Source organism: Odontesthes bonariensis, chromosome 12, assembly GCF_027942865.1.
Source record: "Odontesthes bonariensis isolate fOdoBon6 chromosome 12, fOdoBon6.hap1, whole genome shotgun sequence".
NCBI classification, from domain to species: Eukaryota; Metazoa; Chordata; class Actinopteri; order Atheriniformes; family Atherinopsidae; genus Odontesthes; species Odontesthes bonariensis.
This window is the reverse complement of record NC_134517.1, coordinates 27,750,953-27,770,772: the sequence shown is the minus strand read 5'-3', so window position 1 is coordinate 27,770,772 and position 19,820 is coordinate 27,750,953. Positions and strand designations below refer to the sequence as shown.

Sequence of the window (19,820 nt, the reverse complement as noted above, 5' to 3'; positions counted from 1 at the left end):
GTTTAAATTGTTTAGCTAAAGTGGCAGAACCAATCATTCTAAAGAAATTTTATGCCAAACCGAATGTTGTTCTGGACAGCTACACTTGAGATGACGTTCCTATTATACAACCCAGGTTTTACTGTAAAACTTAATTCCTTACTTCCTAAAGTCTCCTCTGATATTCAAACTCTAGTTCTTTCTGTTTTTTCGTTTTACTCCTTTTATTCTTTTCCCCCATTTCTCTATCATTTTCCCTGTTCATTTTAGTAACGGCTTTAAAACGTAAACTGTGTGGTTGACGAATGGTGAGTCACAATGTGGGTAGATAAATCAGCCCAACTCCGCAATGCTGCCAAAAACCTCTTTCTTTCCAACCTCTTTCTCTCCTCCTCTCCTTGCAGGCGTCTTTGCATGCACCCACGTGTTCACACATGTACACCTACACCAATCGCCTGCTTATAATCGGAGGCACGCATTCTTTTCCAAAGAGCCCACAACCTCTGTTCTGCTTTTTATGTCATTTGAAAATGCAAGAATACATCGTGTGAATGCGTGCAAATTTACACTCAAACACATCGATGCAACACTGAGCTCGTAACATTCTTTGCATGTTACAGTCCACAAAGCTGCAGGCGTTATTACAGAAGAGATTAGAGTGCTGTTTTATTGAAGTATGACTCATTCACCCCAGAAACTACAAATCCTGAAAACAACCAGAAACAATATAAAGAGAGAAATGGAGGAAAGGAAGGAACACAAGGATTGACACCCAAAATACTAATCAAAGCTGACTTTTAAAGCTTATACATGTCACAGAGAAGTTTGTCTGTCCACTAAACAGAAATCCCATCGTTAAGGTTAAAAAAAGGTAAGAGCTAACCAGAGGAATAAATAACAGGTAGCTGATCAGTTGTGGTAATCCAAGAGTTCATCTTAAATTGCAAAAGTTTTCACAAAAATGTCAAAGGCACTACACACGAAAACAGCTGGAACTGCAGATTTTTCTATGTTTGCGCTTATCATCCGCATGCATATGCATTTTTGGGCAGTAAAACCAAAGTTTTTGGAAAACACCTTCAAGTGAGAATATTTTCACTTACTCTAACTGTAACACGTACGTGTGCAATGAAAAACACATGGGTTTTAGCTGCAATATCTGATTGTGTTCCACCATCTTCTTATTTAAATGCAAATATATGCACCAGCCTCCTGTGTGTTTACATTTCAATGCCAAAACTAGTCCAGATCGAGATGGTGCTAACACTGCTAACATGACGTGTTAATAATGTTTTAGGAGGTACCGTGTCAAACTGGTATACACAAAAACTAGAAAAAAATCATGTCTGGGAAGCATAACTCAGTGACAGATTTAAGAGCATCAAACTGCTATGTGTAAAGAAATTACAAAACTATAGCAACTAAAGTGGCTACATAGCAACCTACATTCCGACCCAGTGTCAATCAAAATAGTTGGTCCAGAATACAATGCTGCAGTTATATTATGGAACAGCTGCCAATGCCAAACCTTTTTAGTCCCCCCCAAAGGGTATGACTGTATATGATACAATAAATTTAATGATGCACAAAATGCGCACTAATGATTGAAGAAAAAAATGTTTTCCTCAAGTGGAGCAATATATTACATGGTTATATTGTATTTGTATGTTTGCATGCAATGATCAATTTCAGTCTGATTACTCAACAACATATTTAGTTTAAAATGAAATTACTCTCAGCCTAAACACAGTTCCTGTACTTCCACTCTGGCTACATCAGGCGCGCCTCCGTTTCTGTCCCTTACCGCTGTTTTTTTTTTCCCTCTGTTAGGTCTCTCACCCAAAGTTTCCTTTTTTTACAACCTGGCCCAGCAGATCCCTTTATCTGTCTCTTGGAATTTGTTACGCTGTGTTCTGCCTTTTTTTTTTTTATCATTCCTCATTCTGGGCCCAGAAGACTAGATAAAAGAGCCACCTATTGGCGTTAGTATGAGATGAGAGAAACTGGGAAAATATAGGTAATTGTCTTTCTGCATTCTCCTTTGAGCTGTGACCAGAAAGAAACTAGGTTTGCTAAAAAAAACAAAAAAAACTGTTAAACAGACCCACCTTTTTAAAAGGGAGCATATACCTGTAAGCTTTATGTTGAAACCATGGCTTGTAAAGAAGACAAGTGCTGCGATGATTTAACTGATGATCTAACTGATGATCTAACTCACCTTTGTGATCTATTAGTGTCTCTTGTAATCTTAAGATCCCTCACTTTTTAGAGCACAGCCCTGTCCTCTAATACAGTTCAATTTTGTGACTTTACACAGGCTATCATTTATTTTAGTATGCAAAGTAAAGAAGATACAGACAACAATGCTGTCATATCTGTAATATGCACATACATTTGAAAAGTTTGTCTCAAAACATATGCGCACATTATCAAATTCAAATCATATGACGACATTCGATTCTGTTTGCTTGTGTGTTGCAGTAGTAACCATCTGAGCATTATGAAGAGATGGATATGTGTGTTTGGATGATATGTGCCAAAAACTATGTTTACATTTCCAAAAAACGTGGTATAATTTATTCACTTTTCCCATATCCTCCACCTACTCATCTAGCAGCGCAGGTGAGGACATGTGGGTGAAGGCCAGCAATCTGGTACAAGTATACTGTGGGCGGTATCATGTTCCACATCAACTGTGGTTTTCCAAAGGCCCAGGCTCACAAATATGCAGCAACTTGAGGGATGTAATAATAACTGCCTAATTGAAATAGCTTATCAACTGCCATACTTGAGAAACTAAAGAAACTCCACCCTTCTAACTGGAAGGGTGGTAGCATATACTTTGATTTTGTATAGAGAACATGCTAAAAAAAATACATATTTTTAAGTTGTTAATGTCTGAGCAGGTTTAAAACATTTCCTTCCACAGTATTTTGTGTATTTTAGAAATCATGGAATGCATCATCACTCACAAAGCTTTGACTTAAACCTTTCAGAAACTCATGCCTATGTCCTTGACGGGCTCCATCCATTTCTCAACTGTGCATGCTTCTTTTTCAAAAGTCAAAAAGTCTCTAATGAAGACCATCCTCCCCACGTCACCCACAATAACACAATGGTGATTATGAGGAAAATATATCTTCTTATGCCAACTTGTTCAGATCCCACAAACACACGCAGGCTTGTGACAGAGAATGAAAAGCAATAACAACAGTCTCTTTGTCTTACAAGTGGATGTCTAGACAAAATGCTCGGACAGAGTCTCCGGGCTCAGGCGATGAGGTGAGGAATCAAATTAACAAGCAGCTGGCATCAGTAAAGCCCCATGGCAAGGGTCTGTTGTTTTACTGATATCCCGAATGAATTAATGAGATATAATATGCTACGCTGCTCTGTTTCACCTTGACACTAATGACAGTTGCTGCACCTCTTCTGTCCAGGCCAAGGACACATCTTTTCTATCTTCTTCATTAAAGCATTGACAGGCAAAAAAAGTACATGCCTGGGGTACACGCCTCTCAAAAAAACAAGGCTGTCTGCTTTTTTCCCCCATTGATCCATCCTTTTTGTCTCCTGTGAGTCTGTTGGCACGGGAATGTGAACTAACGCTGGGTCCACATGCCCTTAAACCATTCATTTGTTAGAATTTAAAGGGTTTCTTTTGTTGTGTATTACTAAATGTAGCTGTGATATTAGACTTATGATTTCCAGTGTTCCTTTTTTTCTGATAAATGAAACAGATGGACAAGTACATCTGGGCTGTCCACAATAGTTATTTGTATTAATGTAGCCATGGCAACATCACAGAGTCCGAATCAATTCTCCTTTTGAGTACTACTTAATGCTTATCACATAACACTGAATACACTGTCTTTTTTTCCTTTGTTCCTGACCCTGTTGTCTCTCGCAAATTGAAGTTTTGTAAAAATGAAGAAGGGCACAAAAAGGGCATGAACTTACCAAATGTTTTGCCATTTGGCTATGTGGACAGTAAGGTAAAAAGTGCCAGTTGCTGATGGATTGACTGTACATGCAATTGCCTTTCAAATCTGCTGTGGCTAATCAACATGTGTATCACAAGAAGTATATCAAAATTCTGGAAATGGGACTTCTTCTTCTACGGTACAACTAGTATAAAGGTACTGCAGCTTCTGCAGCTACTAGGAATACAGGACAGTGACAATATATGCTGTATAAGTGGATAACATATCATTTTACATATACTGAACTGGTTTAGTTTGTTTAAAGTGTCTCGGCATAACATCTATTTGGAATTGGCGCTATATGAATAAAGTGAATTGAATTTAAATGTACCTGCAGTTGCAATTGTCCAAACACAGTATAACTTATCTGGGTTCTGCTTACGATGATAATCAGCTACTCTCATCACTGTTCAGTCTATCACATGTAATGTTGAGTGCAGCAGTTTGTGTTTTTCTATTGAAGAGGTAAATTGTTCTCAATCAAATAAAAAAATGTTTCGGTATTACATTTGTTTTCAAGGGACACAGGATGATTTACAAATTTTTGTTCTATGCGCATTTGTAAATCGTCCTGTGCATTTGTGAATCTTGTTCTGTATATTTGTGAATTGTCCTACGTACATGCGAATCGTCCTGCGCATTTGTGAATCGTCCTGTGTATTTGTGAATCGTCCTGTGTATTTGTGATAATTGAGACTGATTTAACTCCATAAATCAAAGCCAGAATATTTGACAAAAATGAATTTAACCGGAATGAACTATGAGTCCAGAAAAAACTACCAATACCAAATGATAAAAAATAAATGAGAGAACGCCATATATCATCTCTTGGTGGTTTGGTTATTATTTTGTATCAACAGAATGTTTTGGATATTTTCATTTACATTACTTAAGGCAGATTGGATCATAATATCCTAGCTGAATGGAAGCAGAATTGCTCATGAGCCATCTAACTGTTCTCATTGCTTCTTGACTTTTCAAATTTACTTGAAATCAGTGTAGACATAGTTTGAACAAGCTAATCTTCAACTGTGATTAAATGCACACAGTTTTTCACATGGAATCAGAGAGACGTAAAATGAGGCAAAGCAGCTTTTTCTGTCTGATCTGTCACATAGATTCCAAAATATCGTCTTGTTTTTTTCAGTAGTTTCCTCCTGAAGCTTCCTCCGCCTCAGATGAAATGAGCATCGCATTATGTAATGTGTTTACACATGGAGACACAGCGCCAAAAACAAGCTCAGTATGCAGACATGCCCACACCTCCACCATCACGTGGAGCAAACATGTCTCAACATGCCAGATCGTATAATTCAAAAGGGCATGGGATCTGGTCTAATTAAAGACTTAAAGATTACATGTACCATTGCATTGGCAGCGCAGCTAATTGCATTTGTAGAATTCCTTTTCAGTTTGTGATGATAACAGCATAACCTCGATCAAGTCAGACCCCAGCTTATCTGGCATAATTCCCATTAAAAAAATAAACATGGTAGACTGCGATAATGTGAAAGAGATGGGGAAAAACAAACTGCTTTGACATAAAATCATTCCAATGAAGCTTAGTAGACAGAGTGGCTCAATTCCAGAAAATGAATACTCTTATAGTGTTCTTAAGTGCAGGAAGCCAACAGCATGTTTTCACAGAAATTTTGTTTTTTATAATCATCTCTCGTGCAAATCTCACACTGTGGACACACTTCCATTTTCATAATTCCAGGCCAGTTAACCAATTACATCTTACTTGAGCTATAATATTACAAACATGTCACAAAGCATATCTGCGTACTCACACATCCTGAGCAGAGACAAGCAGAGAGGTGAAGCTGCTGCTGCTCTGCTAATGTGCTGCTCATGTTGCACCTTCTGTGCAGACATAGTGTACAAGTTAGGTTATTGTTAGATTCAAATGTAATGCAAAATATAGCATAGGTCAAACATTCGGTAGAACCTACTGCATCCACCACTCTCCTATTCAATTATTTGACTTTTTAGTCTTGCTAAAGACACAGAGCAGTAATCACTGAATCTTTCAGTGACCTTTCTGAAGTAAAGGTTTGAAGGGAAACTTTAAATATCACATAAAGGTTAAGGTCGAACCACCTGCTTTATCCTCTTTTTTTTTTGGAACAATGCAAACTTGCATCCTTTGAGAAAAATACAGTTTTTCATACTTATTTCATCTTTAGAGCTTTAATACCTATAGCAACTTTTCGGAGCATTTTTTCCAACACATAAAATATCAGAATACAGTAGAACAGTTTGGGGAAATGGCAGATTGGTGGTTAGATTAAACATTGATGTCTGAAGACAAAAACGCCAATTGACTGGTAATGACCAGCACAAGTAACTCTGCACTTTGATTCAGAGCAATCATTTAACACTCCCTTTTCAATCTGCCAATCCTAACAAGTGAGCTGAGCAATCTTACAGCACTCCATATCTCCATTCTCCATGAGTATGTTGCTATTGCTTGATTAGCGGATGTGTGTGTGTCTCCTGTGTGTCCATGAACCTTGTGGGGCCCTGGCTCTTTTTTCCTCTCTGCTATCTTTACATGCCAGGTTTTTATCAGTGCTGCCTGCATCTTTAGCTGAAGCCTGACAATCACATTTAAAATGATTATAATTGACAGAAAACTGAATAAATATTTGGTTGTGCATATCAATTGTTACAGACCTGTTTTGTGTTCGTATAATGAGATGCACACACATAACTTAATCTACATATCGTCAGTGAAATGAAGAACAAAGATGCTTGCAGCAGAGGATGTTGCTCCTGCAGGGTGGAGCTTTGGGATTACACGAAGAAGAGGAGGAAGCAACTGGGGTAGTTGCACAGAGAAACTGTGGCTAGCTTTTCAGGATGCTTGGAACACTCCAACAGCATCTACCTTGAAAGGCTGCGTACATACACATCTGGGAGAATGGCTGCTGTTTTTAAAGATGAAGGACGCTTATCCCAAATAATAATCTGGTTCAAGTATTTTTCTCTTTACCCCATTTGTGCCGTTTCAAAATAAGTAAATTGCTTTTTACAGCATCATGACATGCTTTTAGTGTCTTTTGCACACCGCTTGGGGGTTATAGGGGTTATGTATTTAACCCCTATAAACCAACTCAAAATGCTACAGTAGAAAAAGCAAAACAAGCAGCCAGTTAGCTGGATCTGCTTACTGTATGACATTTGAAGATGCTCAGCTGTTCAAACAATATGTTGTGCTTCTGAATTCTTCAAAGCACTAAAAAGCCATGCTATTCTATAATACACTGCTCAATGAATGGTTGAATAGATCATGCGTATGATGTCAACAAATGTTCTAAATAGCATGAGATCTTTGATTTTAAGAGATCAATTGGAGAAATTTTGATTTTACAGTCGCAATTGAAAACGTATCATGTCACCTTATCTACACCTGGTACTATTTAATTTAGCAGTCATGAATGTGTACCGGTGGTGTTTCCTGAGCTTGGCGTTGCTATTAATAGGCAGCTGACCTTTCATTCCTTGATTCACCGCTCCTATCCGAGTGGACACAGGACCACTGAGCTTGATTCCATTCGGATAAAGATCCAGTGTCCTGCCTCCAACAGAAACAACACTGTTATAGGATTTTGATGAGTGGACACAGTAATTAATACGCATTTATAACATTCTGGTAAAAGCTAATCTGAGAAAGAATGATAAATCAAAGAAAGAGAGAAGGAAAGAAAGAAAGAAAGAACGAAAGTAAGAAAGAAAGAAAGAAAGAAAAAAGAGACAGAAAGATAGAAAGATATAAAATAAGAACAGAGTTTTTCTTCAAGCACAGGCAGAATATTACTTTTTTATCTGGATAGTGGAAAAACTGAGGGCCAAAGAAATTAATAGAAAGATGAGAGACAGGTTGCATGATTGTAGAGTGCAAAAATGGTGCAACAGGAGAAAACAGTTGAGGCCATGAGGGTAAGTGGCTAAGCACAAAGATGGAGACAGAAAACAGGATAAAAGCTCTTTGAAGATCACTCATTCTTTTCCCTCGTTTGAAAAACTTATAGGGATTGGAGTAGCAAATGTCAAAAGACTTTCATTCAAACACTGAGTGCTTCTCTCTCTCTTTTGAAGAGTATAGTAGGCCTAGGGTGCATGGGAATTTTAGTGCATAGCAGGAAGGTGAGTCTTACACCAAACTTTTGAATTAACATTACCAGAGTAAATGCAACCAAGAAAGACAAAGTCATCTAATTAAAAATGGAGGGACAAAAAAACTAAATGGTACAACCATTCTTAAAAAGAATATTAAAACCACAGTAATAGCCATACTTACTCATACTAACATACTTAAGGTTATTATACTATTACTTTAAAATTCAAATCACACAACAAGCACAGAAGAAAGGCCAGGATTATCAGAGAATTATAAATCTGAAAGCAAAAAGAATCTTTATTTAATTTTTCACTTTTGCGTTGTAAAGAGAATCACGTTTTTTTCCATGCCACTCGATACTGCATGTTGAAGAAAGTACTGTATACAACAATAATCATCCAGCAACACAGAACAGCTGCAGCACATATTAGTTTATGAAACCAGATGAAAACTTGATGAAATGTAGGTCCACTTGGCTTTACACACAATACAAAAGCTAATGCAAATCCTATATCTACACAGATGCTGTTAGCTGTTTTCACTACAAAGCCAGGATGGTATATCCATCTCATCTACCTGCAGTTAGCTGCAGTGAGGCAGCCATCTCTTTGTTTCTCTCGCCACGGTTGTCATGCAATTGTAATCCCTCGTCTTCCCTGTGTCAGTGTTCACATTCATGCACTGAACCGTGATACTCAGCTGCTGCACTATCTACCACTAAATCTGCATAACATTTGCATCACTTTCATAGCTTAAAGATGCCCTACCTCTTCCCTTCTGCTGCTGCTTGATATCAATATAAAATCACACAACAAACATAAAGAGTTTAGAGGATCATGACATATTTTACCGGTTACACAGCATTTTATATGCCGTTAATGAATATCCCCATTCATTTTGCATATTTCCCACAGTGGATTTCATAATATTTACATCTACCAAACATAAAACACCCGTTGCCGACTAATAAAAAGCCTACCTGACCTTGTTTCATGCTTTGTACTTAGTTTTCAGCACCAAATAAATGTCAAGGCTGCCAGTGATTGTTTGGTCAAGTAAGTCGTCATTCACTATCTGCTAATTATACAAGAAGGGGCTGTGCCTTGAGACTGTACAGACTGAAAGCCTTGCTGCATTGCACTGAATGGAAAGTTTCAGCCACAGTGGGGAACAACACTCCTGCACCACACCCATCTGCACTATGATGTTTTATCAATGAGGAAAAGTCACTGAATCACATTGAAACAAGAGAGAAACTATTTCTGCAGCATAAAAAAAAGCCCAATTATCAAATGTTAGTCATTAGTAATTCTGTAAGGGTTGTTGTGTAGAGACAATGCTGTGGGCTGGAATGGCCTCCAGTACCACTCTTTGTTTTCAAGTCAAGAGAATCATCATCATCAAAAAATGATGGCAAAAAATGCAATAAAAGCTATAGAGCAGGCTAAGGGGCAACAAACAAATTCCTGAGCTAAATATGTGATTAATAGATGTAGATGTGCTTAAAAGTACACATTTGAACCTCTCTTTATAACATTTCTAAATAACAAACATCTAAATGTATTTTTAAACCAAAGATTCTGAAAAATTAGTAAATTATTCACTTAGATCTTTGGCCAATTATATGGATGATGTCAATAAAATGTAGATAGCTAACTGATGATAATAATCATGCATAATGCATTTTATATAATTCATAAAACATTAAAAACTATATGAAAAGAAAATAACGGCAAAATAGTACATCATTCTGAATTTGAAAAATGACCGTACTCTTCCTATTATTCACTCAGTCAATTCATTTCTATTATCCTCAATCCTACAAGGGTAAAGTAAGGATAAAACGCAGTGCGTGGTAATGAGTAACTTAATACTGCTGCCTCATCCCTTTTCTGTCGAACCAGCAGAGCAGCACTTTTGCTTGCTCACCTTTGGTGTCAGTAAAAAAGTGTCATTACTCTAGTTTACAAATAGAGGGCTGCAAATCCTATTAAGCATAATCCACTCAAGACAAAGAGAGACACTGGGCAGCGGTACACATGCCTTGTTGTGATTATGCATGCATGTGTGCATGTCCATGGCAACAGGTTTGTTGAGAATGAGCTCGAGTTTGGAGACATATTATGTGGCAACAGTAGAGACAAAAATAAACAAATGGTTTGAATAAATGCACCCCGCACCCATGACATGGGCATCTGGCTATGGCTCCGGCCACCTTCTGCAGGGGCCCGGCTAAACAGCTAAATAGTGATTATGCCTGCTCACACAGTCAGAAAAGCCAATGGCACAGTGTGACAATGATTAATACTTAATAGATGACTATCTGATGGGCTTGCTTGTCTAACTGGCACTGCAGACCTGTCCCCCCTTTCTCTCTCAGTCACACTCACACACACATACATATCCGTAAACACACTGGGATTCATAACAAACTATAACAGCAGCTGTGTGTACACAGAGTGACCTCGTCCCATTCCAAGCCCACGCTCCGCTGACCAAATTAAGCCTACTTATTGCTAGCTGCTGGTCATTGAACAACATGCAGCTGCTGATGAGAGGTTCTGTACTCGGGAGTAAAGCCACAGTCACTTTTTAGCCAGCAATGAGCAGAGGTGGATAACTTATCTTGATTACGCTGAACTGTCAACAAATTTGCCACCAGTTAAGTCTTTTTAGTGCCTTGAAATGATAAAAGGGCATGCAATTTTTTACTTTAGTCACGTAAATTGGTTTACTGACATCACTGTGCTATTTACAGAATATTTGGTAAACTTGGTATACTTTAGGTAAATGCCATTTGATAATAAATGTAATGATGTGTTTACAGATGGCTATTAATATACACATAACACATGTGATTTGTAATATGGGTTAAATCAATATCAGCATGAAGTTAAGGTGAGTGTCACAATATGAAAACATTTAAAGTGACCTGGTTTGAAAAGATGTTGTGCTGCAAAGAGTTAAAAATCAGAATAAGGGGAAACAATACAAATCCAATGAATGTGGATTTACCATAATATTGAATAGTCACCCATACAGAATTTGGCTAATATTAATGGTACCAACATGTGACATGAATTAATGTCAACTGACCCCTGTGATATAAACATACTTCTAATATCAACAGGCCCCTGCGTTGTGTCTCCTTTATCTGTCCCACCCTTCTTTTCTATTTATGTCTTTGTATCTACCTCATTTTTGTCTTCCGAGTCTCTGATCTCATTGACTGTTATGAGAAGTGACTGTCTATCAGACTCTGGGCAATTCTATTACTCGAACCTTTTATTGAAACTGCATTCACATTCACAGCACTGTGACACAAACCATCACAGACAGGAGACAAACACGTGTGCACGCACTTCTGTATACATTAATATATATGCATACTGACAGCGAATAGATGTGTGCTCAGCAAGCAGACGTGCAGGTTTAGGCAGAGAAACACAAAAAGAAACACGTGAATGCGCACACGCACACACACACAAGCTCCTTCTCTATTCTATTTGTTCTCAATAAACTAAATCTCAGCATATGTTGGTAGTCGCGCCCCAGGCAGAGGGAGGAGTGTCTTAGGAGCCCACTGCAGAGAGCCTGGTTGCCAACCCACTGCGCCAACCTTGATGACATTGTTGCTATGCACTATTCACCAGAGCAGGACCAGTCCTACTGTGACTGACTCAGCTATTCATGGTAAATATGTCACACAAAGACGGCAACCAGGAATACTGTCCATTGTGTTATCGTGTTCCTGCACCTTTAATGTTTCTTGATGGCAACAGGGGTTCGACTTCTTTCAACAAGCTCTAACATTATGATTGGATACAGAAGATCAATAGAAGTATTAAGACACCAGACACTATCTTGCAGTAAAATTGTCGCAGCCACAAAGTCACTGAGTTCCTGAGCCACACCCATCAATGTCAATGTCATCTACACACCTTCCAGACATCAGACATACACGCATAGAAACACTTGCCAAAAGTACATCGTATCCTATTAAATTAATCATTCCGACCCTTCATTTAGTCTTTCATTAAAGCATTTTTGGCTGCCGGAACTCTTCTCTGTAATGATCCGACTAGCTTGGCACATCTTTCCTTTGGATGTCTCCTCCATTCTTCTTAAACTTGGCACATCTTTTCTTTGGATGTTTTATCCATACTTCTTAGCAGAAATTTCAGTCTCAACCGGGTTTTAAAAACAGCAGATACATTTTCAGATCTCTCCAGAGACACTCTACTGGGTTCAGGTAAGGACTGTGGCTGGGTCACACTTGAGATGTCTCCATTTTTCTCAAAGCCACACCTGTGTCCTTCTTTTCTTTTTGTTGTTGTTTGCACCAGCCGGAGTTCCTGAGCACTCTGGAAAAGAGTTTTCACTCAGGATCGCTCTGCTCTATGGTAATAAGTCCACCAGGCTCTGTTATAGAAAATACCCCTACTGAATGATTATTCCATCACGATATTTAACTGTACTGATGGTTTTTTTCACACAAGTTATTGAGAATGATGGCCAAATTTATCGATCCTTCATTTCATTGAGTCAGAGGATTTTGCTTCTTGTAGTGTGAGTCCTTCAGGTGTTTTATGGCAAATTATCAGGAGGCTATTGCGTGTCTTGAATGTTATATGTCTCTCACTCGTGTAGATTGCAAGACAGTTGCAGAAGCTTATCCTGATTAAGATTTGACCGACTGAAGGTCTGTTCCAAGAGCAACAGCAACAAGGTACCCTTGTGACATCTACACTGATAATGGGTTGGAATTCCCCATTTCAAAACAGGATATATAGTCAAAGGTACAGGAGGATGGCCCAGCTGGGATCCTGTGGGACTTCAAGATCCAGACTGATAAACTGGTTTTGGCTACCCTACCAAACATTCCAGTTGTTGACAAAGTGCAGAAGAAGGCAGATGTAAAAAGTCATCAGTCATCAGGCCCCTCTCTTGTGGAATAAGCTGCCAGTATATCTCCGGGAAGCAGACACCCTTTCACTTTTAAGACCAGGCTTAAAACTTTCCTTTTTGATAAAGCTTATAGTTAGGGATGGCTCAGGTGATCCTGAAACATCCCATAGTTAAGCTGCTATAGGCCTAGACTGCTGGGGGAGCTCATCTGTCACACCTGTTACAGTGTGACTGTTACAGTGCCCCCCCCCACCACCTCTTTCTGTCCTCTCAAACCCCAGCAGGTCGAGGCGGATGGCCACCCTTCCTGGTTCTGGTTCTGCCAGAGGTTTCTTCCTGTTAAAATGGAGTCGTTTCTCTCCACAGTCGCCTCAGGCACGCTCAGGACGGGAGATTGGACTGAAGACAAGTTTCGGTGCAATCTGTTGGTTTCCTTAGCTAGGAAATTGTTTTTGAATTGGCTCTATATGAACGAATTGGATTATTTTATAAATAATTATGATTACAATTAATTGAATTCAAATTGGCTTGAATTGGACTTTATTATCTAAGTGCCTTGAGATGACATTTGTTGTATTTGGTGCTATATAAATAAAAGTGAATTGAATTGAATTGAATTAAAAATCACAACTGGCAGCAACATCAAAATGACAAGCTAGTAAGATACAGAGGGCTGAAAGGGAAAGCAATAAACATGTGGGAAAGAAAGGAAACAGTGGTGCAAGTGGTAATCAAAGAGCTCAAGGCTGTGGTTCCCAAACTGAGAGAGTGCTTACAGCAAATTCCATGAACAACATCTAAGACCTCTGTCTAGAAGAGTGCAGTCCTGGGAAACATCTAGGATAAGATACTGTGCAGAACCCTCAGGGCTCAAGCCATGAGCAGAGGACCAAATCTTGAAAGGGCATCTTCCCACGTGGTGGCAAGTAATGATTTTTTTTATTTTTTATGTTTTTATATTGATCACACTTCTGGCTATGGTGAGGCACATTCATACACCACAGGCACCCAGGGAGACATGTCTATACACCACACACACACACTGGAAAAAGTCCCATCCTACACAGCCCACACATAACACGGTCCAGCACAGCAAATCAGTAGTGTCATCTTAATGTTTAACTCTGAGTCTCTGGAGGTCTTAAAAAAAGACTTTTTAACAGAAACAAAATATAACTTCAAACAAGGGAGAAGCGCATTTGAAAGGAAAGAGTAACAAAAAAACAAGAAAGACCATTACAGAAGATGACAGGCGGGCATTGAAAGTCCTGAGAGGAAAAGGAGGAATGTTCAGAGAGGCTGTGAAGGACAGAGGAAGGGTGAATTGAATAAATAGAGGAAATATGGAGGAAAAAGGGTCCCATAGACAGAAGGCAAAAGAGGCAGAAGGAGAAACAGCATCAAAGAGAAGAGCATGCATGGGTGGCTAAGCAATTGAGAGAGACAGAGTCAGAGAGTCGGTGACAGGGCACATGGGAGTTGACGAGGGTGTGTGCAGCATGTCAATACAAATGCTAAGTCACTCAAGGGCTTCCATCCTGCTAAAATCTCAGCTTTGCTTCCCAGTTAGTTTTTAGATACAGGGAAAAAGGATTCATTCAAAGACAGATAAATCATAGACAATTTTTTTGGTTTGGAGTCATTCTTGTTTAGGGGTTATTCACTGTGCACCTTTAACTTTCTCCTGAAACATAGTAACTCCTTTCTGTCACCACAGAAATCCCCATGTCTACCGATGTAAACCACATGCTGAAGCATCAATAACCGTTTGCTGCCTTTGGCGTTGGTTTCCTAAAGGAATACCTGGAAGTCGTGGTATTTATGAGGGTGTAATGTCCTACCTGAGTTGCACTCACATCCTCTACCCTCACTGTAAGTGGGTGACTCAGGGGATGGGGTGCTGGATGGACAGTTCTGAGCCTGCAACATGACAACTGAGTAACATGAAATGATGGGGCAGAAAGACTGAGGAGAATGAAGAGAGAGGGCAAGGCTATAAATAAGGGATAGCCTATGCCCTGCCTGTGGAGACAGTGTACACACTATCTTGTCTATCTTGAATAGGTAGCTAAGCTATTTCTCTGAACACGTCTTCCTTATTTTTGTAAAACCACTTTCATGTCAATTTCACTTCCAACAGTATATATATATATATATATATATATATATATATATATATATATATATATTAATTAGATTTGTTTGCCCATATCTTTTCACATTTAAATTAAAACAATGTGTGAGTGGGCATATTTAAATCTTTTCTTACATTATCAGAAAAAAAAAACAGTGCAAGCACTTATATTTAGTTAACCAAGATAGATGATGTGCATTGTTTTGCAGATTAATGTGTAAGGTCAAAGAGCAGACACAATAATTACAGAATGCTGTAGAGTATTAGCATGGCTTTCTTCTGTGTCTCTTGTCTAACACAGGTGGAAGTGGACAAACATTAAAGGATACATTCGTACGCCGCCTGATCTTGAGCCGATGGCCAGGATCTTCTGCACCGGGTCAAAGGCCAAAGCAGTGGGCTGGTAAGGAAAACCATGACGAACCGTCTGCAGGGAATAGATAACGGATCAGTGTTTTATGCAAACAAGACAAACAGCTTTTGTTTTTACAGTGGTTATTGAATCAAGTAGTTATTTTGAGTGCCTCTTCTGACACACTACTTTGTGGTGAGTACAGCTGAAATGATGTCATTTGCAAAAGTGAAATACAAGAGATGTGTAAATCCCCAAAAATGTGCCACATCCATAGGGAACTGCATGATGTTTTTACTTTCCACTGTCAGCAATTACATATTAACCCGATGTCGAAGCAGAAACTTATAATTGCAAACAACAAACAAATACATTCATACAACTTGTTTTTTAACTCGATTTAAAACCACAGAAAATTGAATATATCTTGTTGCTATATCTTGAAGTATTGTGATGCCCCATCCACCATATTCCTACCATATTAGGGTATAGTATTTTTGAACATATTCCAGTTAAGCTATATCACATTTGTGACAGCTTCATGTAATGAAAATCATAAACAATTTGCAATGGAAAACATAGGCATGCAACTTTAAAAAAAAAACAAAAAAAAAACAATTTGATGTGTGACAGTTTCATACAAAATGTTAACATGTTGTGATTTCTAAAAGACCAATGCAGGAATAATTTTAATTTTGGATCCCAGAAAGGGTAGTAATTGAATTATTTTAGTCTCTGGTGTAAAATTGATTAATTCTGTGTTTTACAACAATGTGACTTTTTCACATTTTATTGTGAGAGTTTGTTGATGTATAAAGGAGGATTATAATTTCAGTGAAATGAGACTCATACAGAGTCAAAATACATGAACTGATAAAACAAAAATGTCATGTAACTACATATAAACTGTACTTTCTATTCATGATACAACTGGTTTTTGATGTGATAGTAATTGGATTAGCTTCAACAATTACATGCCAAAGCCTGACAAAGCAAAACAACAGTGTCTCTCATACACCCACTCTAAGAGACACTGCATGCTCTGTAGCTGTCTGCCATTAGTCATGTTAAATATCCCAGTGGGGCCCAGTGAAACCGGCTCTGGGTGAATGTACAGTAGAGACAAGGACATCATCACTGTTGAATGAAAACATTCAACAACATTGGTGTTTTTATCAGGAAACTACTGGATGTAAAAATATTATTTGAAAAAAAACGACAAATTATTGGCAACAATGTTTTTGCGGATTCTAATTAATAAAAATGACAACACTTTTCCCTTGTGTCCTTGTCTTCTTATTATACTCAAGTCAGAATTGGAAAAAAAGGAGTTATTTTTTCAGCAGGGTTCAGTCTGCTCACCTGTGCTACAGTCATTAGCGATTTCATTTTGGTTGACAGATCTCTTCTCAATTTGAATAATATCTCTTTTTCTCAAATAATCCAGTCGAGTCTCTTTTTTCCCATGTCCAAAATGTAGCGTCACAATTCAGGGTTAAAAATCGTGTGATGGCAACATATATGTAAGATGTTGTTTTGTACAGGGGTGCTGCCACATTACATTGCCTTAACAGTGATTGATAAATATCAAAATGTGTAAGCACATAATTCTAGAGAGTAAGCAAACCAACACCATCCTGAACCACTTCTTATCCTTTTAAGCAAGCAAATTAACAATGTATAAAACTTTACATTGCCGTGTAGAAAAAGTCACGGGTTAACAACATCACCTTGCAGTGACACATCATAATGTATGAAAAATGTAAGAGGAAGCGAGATATTGCTAGCCAAGACCAAGAAAAGGAAAAGTAGATCATAGGGTTTCGTTGTGTTCCTGCACACACAAGTTGTGACAGAGATTCCGTACATTACACTGGCATACCATCTTATAACTTCTGGGTTCTTACATTTTGTTCATGAAATTCCATTCAAACTCAAGCATTTAATTTGACCAATTCACCAACTCATTTTCTTCTTGTTTAACTACAGTATGTAATGTTAGGCCGTGAACTAAATATTACCAATGGACTGATGTGTTGGGGACTCCAAAAACGTATTTGTGAATTTCTTAGTCACACTGGACTTTTCTCTGAAAGTTGGAAGTTCACCAGCATCAGCTTTCTTTTCAGCTAGCCACAACCCAAGATCTGCAACAAACTCTTGAGGGCTCCTGTCATTCACTCTCTGTTTGTGATGGAACACCGAAGTAAATGCCAGCTCCAACTTTCTCAGCGATGCCTCTGGGTAGCATCGATCACTGGCCTCCTCCCCTTCAAGCTGCTCCCTCAAACAGAAAAGAGCTGTTATTGTGGCTTGCCAGTAGCAACCAAGCCTCACATGCAGCACCACACAAAGCTTTTCTTTGGGTTTAAAAGGAAATTTAGGAAGGAAAATTTACAAGGAAATGACATGGATTTACACAACCAAAACTGGACATTGACCAGACACTGGAACATTCTTTGCTCATCAGTGACAACACAAAGGAATAGCGAGAGTCCCTAGTTCCTATAGTACCTAGTTCTAGCACTTTGGTAATAAAAACATACAGGGCATCAGCATTAGCAAAAGCTACATGCAGCTAAGCAGAAGACTGCTGAACTGTAATCTAACATTTATTGACTTGGTCACACACTCTTTTTCTGGTAAAATATACTGATTTCCGCCATTGTGTACCCTATTCATCTGCCTATGGTTCATCTTTACAGACATCCTTTTGTTTATCAAGACGCCTTGTCATTCATATGGTAATGTGAAAATTTTGAGTCTTCTCTTCTCCTCTGATTTCCACCCACATTCACAGACTGACACATACTATACTTCTTTATTCAATATCTATATAGAGAGACATTCATGCAGGTCTACTGTTGGTTGTCTCTAACTCCCACTAACTCACTAACACAGTCATTAATATCGTCACTTCTAACACTCCTGTGTCTAATTAAGCTCTCATTCTTCGTTGTAGGTGTGTATATTCAGCACCAGTCACCAGGAGTTAGAGCATGCCCTTAAATGCCACATTGATTCTCACTTGCCTGAGTTGGCAAGGGAAGCCATTTGTGAATCCCAAGCGAAAGAGAGCAACGTTGCTGTAAGATACATGTTTCCTGGTCCAGTCCAGAGTCCAGACTAAACACGGAGAAGCAGCATTTAGCTGTTATGCTGCAAACAAGTGGAACAAACTGCTGGTGGAGATTAAACTTTCATCAATTGTAGACATTTTTAAATCCAGGTTAAAAACATTTATTTTCTCATGTGTCTATGCATGGAATCTGCACGATATCTTTTAATTTATCTTGACTGTTGCTTGTTTTTAAATTAATTTAAATTATTTTATTTGTTTCTCTTTATATTATTTTATGTATTTTTAATGCTTCTTCCACTCCCTGCTGCAATGCTTTTATTTTATGTAAAGCACTTTGAATTGTTTTGTACATGAAATGTGCTATACAAATGAATTTGATTTGATTTGATTTTGATTTATAAGAAAAACACACACAAATTCAGGTAACACCACTTTTCAAGAACATTTTGGCATATAGAGGGGCTATTAATGAAACCCTACAGATAATGGACAGCCTGTCCCACAGCAGTATTTAAATGTGCACTTGTCTTTATCCTAAATATAAGCATTTGGTGGTGAAAGAAAAATCCCAATTCACATATAGTGTGCCTCTGCTACAACTACTCTACTAAAAACATAACAAAACATTTTAATGACTGAACATTAGTTCCAGTAAAAATTGTATCTTTTGCTTTTTTATATGTCATAAAAGTACTCTTGCAGATTGAATATCGCTAACTGTGAGCTAGGGATTAAACATTTTATGGAAAAAAAACTATTGATCAAGTAAATAACTGGCCAATTAATCAATAAAGAAAAGTTTTAGTTGCACCAAAGTGTTTTTGCACACTCAATCTGAGTTTTTAAATTATATACCACATCAACCAACATTTAAACAAAGAAAAGAGAAATATCACTGCCATACACTGTGTTTTCCCACAAAGACAGTCAATCATAGAATGTAGAAGACTGAAATCTCAGTTAGCTGTTTATAAAAACTACAGAGTGCCTATAACATTAAAAAGGCTGGAAAGAAAGCTCCAGAAAAAAACAAATTGAGAGGTGTGTGGTCAGGGATGAAGATGATTTAAGGTAAAGGAGGATTAGACAGATGGAAGACTGGACAGAGCCAATGAGCTGAACATTTGCAATAGGTTAGAAGTTAGTCACTATGGTCATATTAGATGCCCACTAAATCTGTAGACTGTCCTTCACAGTCATGCTTGGATTTGATGTTTTCTTTCTTTGTTAAAATCTGAGAATGCATAGTGTAGTCT

The 19,820-nt window shown here is 38.2% G+C and overlaps 1 protein-coding gene across 11 annotated transcripts in view; it reads right to left on the bottom strand.

Annotated features, from left to right (window-relative positions):
* stxbp5l (syntaxin binding protein 5L) overlaps nucleotides 1-19,820 on the bottom strand; it is a 137,161-nt gene that overhangs the window by 97,623 nt on the left and 19,718 nt on the right. For all 11 annotated transcript variants that reach the window (XM_075479947.1, XM_075479949.1, XM_075479955.1 and 8 more), the window contains exon 2: nucleotides 15,460-15,557. In XM_075479947.1, the coding sequence (XP_075336062.1) occupies nucleotides 15,460-15,557 (98 nt within the window). The remainder of the gene's footprint in view (nucleotides 1-15,459; nucleotides 15,558-19,820) is intronic.